This window comes from Natrix helvetica (genome assembly GCF_964273705.1).
Source record: "Natrix helvetica genome assembly, chromosome: 5".
Lineage (NCBI taxonomy): Eukaryota > Metazoa > Chordata > Lepidosauria > Squamata > Natricidae > Natrix > Natrix helvetica.
Genome location: NC_138551.1, coordinates 127,201,879 through 127,210,515, shown reverse-complemented (window position 1 = coordinate 127,210,515; position 8,637 = coordinate 127,201,879). Strand labels below are relative to the sequence as shown.

Genomic DNA, 8,637 nt, shown 5'->3' with positions numbered 1-8,637 from the left:
ATTCAGTAGCTGTTGCTGAACATTAATTCCTCTGAATGACTTTCACAGAGTTCTCTTTAGCAAGATTTATTGAGCTGAAAGGGAGCTCCAAGAATTCCAGTCATTCAACAATTTCCCATTTTGAAATATATAGAAATTATTTTCTTTGACTCCTGCATACTATCTAAATAGAAAGAAAATCTCCTTTCACTGCATCTGGAGGGCTCTTGAATCTCCCGCAAGGCGGACGAAGGTGACCTGGCCCAGATGTTGCCCTCCGTAGTTTGGGGGGGGGGCGAAGGCGGGCTGAGCTTTCCCCATCAACCCCCCAAACTTCCACACACCCAGAAGATCCGGGTAGTGGGTGTGGGGGGTGGGATCTGAGGGGCCTCAGTGGAGCCCTTGACAGAGGCAGAAAGGGGACTTTTCAGCGGGGGGGGGGGGTGTCGTGCCTCCCCCACTGCTCCTCCCTTCAGCCTTCTGGGCAGGCAGCTGCCAGGCAGGAGGATCACCACAGTAGAAGTGCTGGGTCAGAGGAAGAGCAGGGAAGCGACTAAGGGGGGCGAAAGGGAGAAACAAAGACCCCTTTAGCTCCTTCCAAGGGCATCCAACTTTGGAACCACTGCTCCTGGCCTCTCCTGCCCCGGGAGTGGAGCCGGGCGCCTTTTCTCCCCGCCCGCCTCCTGCAATGGGCGGTGCCCGATCCGCTCCTCCCAGGCCGCCCCCTCCGCAGCGACCGCCCGCCTGCCTTGCACAGTCTGCGGTGGGGAGGTGCCGAGAAAGGCTCGCCCTATAGCCTCCTGGGGTCCCCTGTGTGGTCACTGAATCTTCGACTGATCTTGGTCTGATCCATTAGACCTTCTCTTATCTCTTTAAAATAGAATTTTCAGAGGGATTCTATTCCCGATTAGGAGCCATTCAGAAACCTAAACATTGATTCCCAATTGATCTGCAATTTCTGTGGTTGAAGAGCAGAAGAGCTTCCATGGGTGCCTCTTCCTAGAAACCTCAAAGTCCCTCCTCGGGTTGCCTTTAGACTGGATCCCTCCAACCTCCTCCTGGGGAGAGTCTCAAGGTCCCCTTTCTCTGGACATCTTCTCCAGCCCTTCACAGACAAGACAAACTTGGAAGAGGAGCAGAGAAAATGCTTTAGGTCAAAATTGTAGAGTGGAAAATTAAAGGGCCTGAAAACTGCTATTTTATTTCTCTGGTTAAGCAAAGAAAAAATATACAGTGAAAATTTCTTTAGACATTTTATTTTTATTGAATTTATTATTATCATTTTGCTGTGAAATACATATAAAAAATAAAAACAATTCCAAACTCAAATCCCAAATACCTCTTCTCCTGAACACTTTCTGCAAAGGAGGTTTTATCAGGAAACCAAGAAAGAATTCTATAAGAGGGATGAAGATTTCCCTCCCCAGCTGAGAGCCTGTCAAACATGACTTCTTTTCCTGAACTCACATTCAAGACCCACGTTTTTCAACTAGCAGGCCTGGCTCAACCATAGCTCCATTTTATTCCTCCTGGCAATTTTTAAACTTGTAATTTCCATTGGGGTTTTAATTTAACTTATTTTAATATTTCTATGTTATTATAATGATTGTATTGTGTTTTATACCTCCTCCGTAAAATGTGTAATTTTATAATATGTGTTCTTATTTATTGTACGCCGCCCCGAGCCCCTTTGTGGAGAGGGAGCGGCTAACAAATTTAATAAATAAAAATAAATAAAATAAACACTCTCTCTCCCCCCCACCTCTCTCTCTCTCACACACACACTTTTAGCTGTAGGAACAAGTGCCAGAATTATTTTTTAAAGGTGTCACATTCAGTACCTGTTGCTGAACAGCAAATTCCTCTGAATGACTTTTAGCAATGTTTATTGAGCTGAAAGGGAAGGGAGCTAGAACAATTCAATAATTTCCCATTTTGAAACATAAATATTATTTTCTTTGACTCCTGCATACTATCAAAATGTAAAGAATATCTCCTTTCAAATAAAATAAACTTTAACAATCTTTCCAATATCATAATGGTATTATATCTCATGCTTTTACATTTATTCTGGCTGTGAGATGCTCCTTTGTGTTCAGGTCTGGCCTCAAAAGGATAATGTAGCACTTGGGGATGAAGATGCAGACCAGCAGACCAGCACTGGAGGCCAGAATGGAGAAGACCTGAACAGCCACCATGTATTTCCCTTTGGTGCTCAGGTAGGTGGGCACAAAAGTCACCCAGACACTGCAGAAGACCAGCATGCTGAAGGTAATCAACTTGGCTTCGTTGAAGGCCCCAGGAAGATTCCTGGCCAGGAAAGCCACCATGAAGCAGATGGCAGCCAGGAAGCCCATGTAGCTGAGGGTGACGTAGAACATGACAACAGCCCCTTCGTTGCATTGCAGGATGATCTCTCCAGGCTGAGAGTGGAGGTCAGAGTCAGGGAAGGGGGGAGAAACTCCCAGCCAGATGGAGCAGATGACAATTTGGACAGCAGAAGAAGAAAGGATGATGGAGTTGGCCAAGCTCTTCCCCAACCATCTCTTCACTCGGTTTCCTGGTTTTGTGGCCAGGAAAGCCAGCACCACCGTGATGGTTTTGGCCAAGAGAGAAGAAACAGCAACTGAGAAGATGATGCTAAAAACCGTTTGTCGGAGAAGGCAGGTGGCTTTGCTTGGTTGACCAATGAAGAGAGAAGGAGACAAGAAGCAAAGCAGGAGGGAGACCAGGAGGATGTAGGAGAGGTCCCGGTTGTTGGCTTTGACAATGGGAGTTTCTCCATATTTAATGAAGATAATTAAAACAAGGACTGTAGTTAGGAACAACAGTAGGGCAAAAGAGACCAGGATGATGCCCAGATGTTCTTCATAAGACAGGAAGGTTACAACTTTGGGGAAACATTGGACTCTGACCTCATTTGGATATTTGTCATCTGGGCACTTGGTGCATTTTTCTGCATCTGAGAAACCAAAAATCAATTTTCTTTAATATTTCATTCCTTTTATTTTTCATTAAAAATAGCATAAGAAGTATGTAATTCTTTTTAAAGTAGCTAGGTATATGAAGTTGAGGAAAGTGTTAGGGTGCTAATTATATCTGGTGTAATGTGTAATGTAATTCAAAGGAAGCTACATTATTACAGGTTAATAATGAATCATATAATCTTTTTATACAAATATTTAGAGTCCTGCCACATGGCAATTAATATCCTGGACTTAGAGGATACCAACAGTATCTTTTAACATCTGGAAGCTATATGGAATTCAGGAGAAATTTCCTAACAGTGACAACAATTAACCAGTGGAACAGCTGGCCTCCAGAATTTGTGGGTGCTTCAACATTGGATGTTTTTAAGAAGAGACTGGACAGTCACTTGTCTGAAATGGTATCGGGTCTCCTGCTTGAGCAGGGGATAGCACTAGAAGACCTCCAAGGTCCTTTACAGCTCTACTCTGATTGATTGATTGATTGATTGATCTACATGACTGGCAGCATATGTGTGCAATGAGTTGCCCCCATAACTATCCACAGCACCACATTATGGACCAGTGATGCCTTTTCAGTGATCCTCAAGAGGAGGATCCAATATACAGTGAATTGCAAGGTCTTTCAGAAGGTGGACCTAAAACAATTCATCAAGTTTCAAAGAACTCAGATCTTCCTAGAAAGGTGAACTTAGCAGCACATATCCAGACTAGAAAGCAGGAGAGGTGTTTCCTCTGCTGTTAGTAAAGCTTGCCTAGTCTGCCACCCCCTCCTCCCATCTCCTCCCAGTCCCTCCTTCAAAGACTTTTTGATTTACTTCCTTTTAGATAAGAAATTATACATGTTAAAAATTAAAAAAAGGTGAGCTTGTGTCTTTTAACTTGCACTTTCATGAAAATGTTCTGGATGGATCCAGTTCCACAAAGCCTCCCATTTTCCTCAGGGTGACCCACCTTCCTGAGTGGAGAAGGTCCCGTCCGGACAAGGAACGCAGTCATAGCAGCAAACTGGCTCTCCTTCTCGAGCCCTCTTGACAAATCCAGGATGACAATTTTCTGCACAGTTGGACTGAGGCAGGGACTGAGCAGAAAAATAAAGAATACCAAAGAAAATGTGTTAGTAGACAACATTCATGGAAAATAGAGATAGACACTGACATTAGCCAAATAGCCTCTGGTCTTCATCTAAGTACATATGAAATACCTGACTACTACTAAGAAGATGCAGGAGGTATAACTAACTACTGGCAGATTCAGTTCCTCCCTTTTGCTTTTGGCATTTAACGTTACAATAAAGTTCTTTTCTACTTAATAAAGTCAGCAGAGATGGAATTGAAAAAAGATTTACATATGATGATATATTCGTATTAAAACTGAGAATAACATTTATTGTAACAGATTTCAGAAATTTCTATTCCATTCGATTTTTCAATAAAGAATAAAACTGTGATGAAGAAAGAAATCTCTGACCAGTAAGATCTTCCATAAAACATGTCAAAGCCCCTTCACTTAGGTCCCGTCTGTTGAAGAACTTCCATTAGATGACACCAACTGGCATGGAAGGCCAACCACCCTGGAGACTATAGGCTTTGCCCACTTGAAATGGGACCTCAGGCTTTCGAAAACAGAGAAAAAACACCAAAAATTATCCCACCTTATTGAGCAACTTTAGCCGTGAAAGGGCATCTTCTTTGATAGAAAGTCTCTGTCTTTTAAAATACGCGAGAATCTCTTCCAGAACATCTTTCTTGGGGAGAACCAAGAAGCCCCAAATGCCTAGATCGGCTCTTATCTCTCCATTTTGGTCCAAGTATAGTTCAAACTGGGAAATATTCCAAAATTCATTCTTCTCCAGAAAGGGATGAAACTAGAATGGGAACATCCAGGAATTTGAAAAGCAGAAAACTTTGTTTCTTATCCCACATTGAATCTTTCTTCTACAATTGTCTAACCTCCAAATATGGCTATATAGGATACAAATACTGTCATTATCTTCATAAGTGAATGAAAAAGTTTGAAAAAAGTTTGTCAATCATTTAGTGACAAAATATAAAGAAAATATAATCGACACAATTGGTCAATATTAGGGAACATTCTAGAGCAAATGGCAAATAAATGAACAGACAAAAAAAGATGATGCATAAACTCTTTGAAAACAACAGGTTTCCCAGAAAGCATGGGTTGATCAAGAAGAAAGTTTTCAGGCTAATCTTCTCCCTGGTCATCCTGATGGAAAACATCTCTAAATGTCCTAATTCTACTTGATTGTAATACGACATTAAAAAAATTTTTTGGCAGATCTGAAAGAACAAATCTCCCACCAGCTCTTTTCTCAGTCTGAAAAGTTAGTGAGGATCCTGAGTTTCTTTCTCTCCGATTATGCAGTTGCAGGATTCTCCCCTCTTATCTGATCCTTCCCTAGGCAGCCTCTCCTCCCCTCATCCCAAAAATCATTCTCACCCATCATTACACTTCCTAAATAGATTATGGGAACTCTGGTGATAAAACTGGATTTCAGTAAAGGACTCAGAAATAATTTTGCGATAGGATTAGAAACCTGAGGGGTGGATGGTGTGATAACTAAGTGGATAAAAACTGTCTTCAAAATGATAGTCAAATAATTTTTAACCCTTTTTAATCTTTCTTATGAAACCTAAAGGTGATGGATACAAATTTGCCTTTGGTCATCAATTATTCTATGTTGTCATTAATACGGTAATTAATATGATCTTAGAGTAAGCTAATTTGATGTGATTTAAAGAATATAAAGTCTTTCAACTTAGAAGCCTTATTTGAAACTTCATATTAAAACTTCATATCATATATTCATATACTAGGACAGTGATGGCGAACCTATGGCAGGCTCCAGAGGCGTTCCGAAGGCTTCAGGGAAGCCTCCGGACGGTCCCTGAAGCCTCGGGGGGGGCGGGGGGGCTCTTTTCGCCCTCCCCAGGCTCCTATAAAGCCTCTGGAGCCTGGGGAAGGCGAAAAATAGCTTTTAAAAAGGTGAACTCAGCTGGCCAGTACGCGCATGCGCGCTGGCCAGCTGACAGGGCAGTGCCTCGTGTGCCCTGACAAATGGCTCCGTGTGCCACTTGTGGCACGCGTGCCATAGGTTTGCCATCACTGCACTATACCTTGTACTATATATGTACACATATGGCATATATACATAGTTTTAAATTGTTTATTTAAACAATTAACCCAGTTACATGACCACCAAGCCACACCCACAGAACCAGTAGTAAACAGATTTTAATCCCACCACTGGATACAACCCTCTTCCAATAACTGACTCCTGTTACACACGAGTGTAAAATCCGCTCACTCTTATTCCAGAGTGTCAGACATGGAAAAAGTGAATTCAGTTCCAAGAGAGGAGATTTTAACTGAAAGAGAGAAAAAATATGATAAAAGGATGAGCTGTTTTAGAGCTGAGCCAGTAAAGCAGAGAAGTTCAGTCTCCTCTTCATGGATCGTCTGAAAGCAAAGACTGAGCAGCCATCAGTCAGAGAAGCTTGAACTGAGATTCCTGTAGAGAGGAGGGGTTGGGCTAGATGGTATCAGGGTCTCCTCCTAATTTATAAAGGTTGTCATGCCACAACATGTACCGCATTTTTCCGAGTATAAGATTCACTGGAGTATAAGACACACCAAGGTTTTGAAGGCATTTTTTTTAAAGTACCGTGTTTCCCCGAAAATAAGACATGCCCTGCTAATAAGCCCAATGGGTTTTTCAGAGCATGCGCCAAAATAACCCCCTCCCCCCAAAATAACCCCCCCAACTATTTAAGCGCATGTGCAACCGGTCCGCGCCATTACCACTGGTTGCTTTACATGCAAACAACCAAGGTAAGGAGGCGAAACGGGAGTGGGGAGAAGGGGGGACATGCTCCACGCACCCCACAGCCCTTGCCGTACCTACGGGTATAGTTTGCTGGGCAAAAAGAGGGCCCACCGCAAAAAGAGCGGTAGGCCAGCAGTGCGCTTAAAAAAAAATCTGTTCCGTCCCGTGCAAAAAGAATCCAATGCGCTTCGCACCCTGTTCCCTCCCCCGGCAGCAATGCGCTTCAAAAACCTCTGTTCCCTCCCGTGCAAAAAGAGCCCAAAGAGCTTCGCACCCTGTTCCCTCCCTTGCAAAGTGCCCAGCGCAAAAGGAGCGACAGGCGAAGCAAAGTGCGTCGCGTCCCACTCCCTCCCATGAAAAAAATAGCCCGCCGCAAAAAGAGGCCAGCAATGCGATCACTCCCTCCCCCACCTGATCCCTCTCGCACCCCATTCCCTTCCAAGCAAAAAGAACAATTCCCACCAAGCCCCAATGATAACGGCCGCCTGGCTGCTTCCCTTCCCCAACCTCCCTTTAGTGAGGGGGTAGCAGTGGGGGGAGAAGTGAGACGCGTATCTTAGTGCTACCAGAGATTGACAGCTCCGTTGCGTTCCTTGCCGTTTCGTCCAGGGAAGCCCCATGTAAAAAAAAACCCCATGAGTTCAACTAGCGAGGTTTTTTTTACAAGGGGCTTCAATGGGCGAAAGAACGCAGCGGAGCTGTCAATCTCCGGTAGCTGTAGGACGTGCGCCTGGCGTCTCCCCCCCCCTTCCTCTACATTGGTAAACGTTGCTACAAATGAGTCTTTGTGAGACTCCAAACAAATGATAGAATGGGGGAGGAAACGAAGGCAGAGGACAGAGAATGAAACAGAAAAGGAAGAGAATGGGGGGGGGGAGAAGGCAAAGGACGGAGAAAGAAAGAGGAAAGGGAGAGAATGGGGGGGAGGGAAAGGAAGCGAAAGGAAGGCAGAGGAAAGAGGAAGAAACAGGAAAGGGGGAGAATGGGGGGGAGGAAGGGGAAGGAAGGCAAAGGACAGAGAAAGAAACAGGAAAGGGAGAGGATGGGGAGAGGGAAAGGAAGGCAGAGGAAAGAGAGAGCAACAGAAAAGGGAGGAAGGGAGAGAAAGACACCGATTTGCCACACACAGGGAAACTACATTCACAAACCCTGAACCCATGCATAGCAAAACCACAATGCCTAATCCCAACCACCAGACCCCCGGGGTTTTGCATTAAGGGTTTTAATGATCTAAAATGGCTTTTATTTTGACCCCCAGACAAGATGAGTTCAAAAAGAAAGAGCTACTCTTTGGGATTTAAGAAAGGAATCGTGGAGGATTCTCAGGGCAAGAATCTGGAAGCTTTCTGCAAGGAGAAGATGTTGGATCTTCGTATGGTCCGAAGATGGAGAGTGGAGCATGGTAACCTCAGCCAACAGGTGCAAGAGGGAAATGGCAAGAAGCGCAAGTGTGGATCCGGTCGGCAACCATTATTTCCAGAACTTGAAGACATCATCTCTGAATGGATCGCTGACAGGAGAGCAAAGGCTTTGGTTGTAAGCAGGGCTGATATTCAAGCATTTGCCCTTGAAATGGCACCACAGTTACAAATTCCACAGGAACAATTTAAAGCCTCTAAACATTGGCTGCATAACTTCTTTCAGCGACATGAACTCTCTCTGAGGAGATCCACCTCACTGTTCAGGCTGGAAGATGGTGAACTGGTGAAACGGGCTGTGGCTTTCAAGTCATTTGTTGATGGAATTGACTTTGCCAAGTACCAGTTATCGAACATTACTGCAATGGATGAAACAGCGGTGTTCATGGGACAAAGGGCTCAAACC

General features: G+C 44.1%; 1 protein-coding gene across 1 annotated transcript; it reads right to left on the bottom strand.

The window, feature by feature from the left end:
* Positions 1–813: 813 nt before the first annotated feature.
* On the bottom strand, positions 814–7,245 carry LOC309392706 (vomeronasal type-2 receptor 26-like; the record flags this gene model as incomplete). Its single annotated transcript, XM_081954134.1, has 3 exons — positions 814–2,941; positions 3,921–4,047; positions 7,225–7,245. 3 exons carry the CDS (start codon positions 7,243–7,245, stop codon positions 2,031–2,033), a joined length of 1,059 nt encoding a protein of 352 aa, XP_081810260.1. The 3' UTR covers positions 814–2,030.
* Between the last annotated feature and the right edge of the window lie 1,392 nt (positions 7,246–8,637).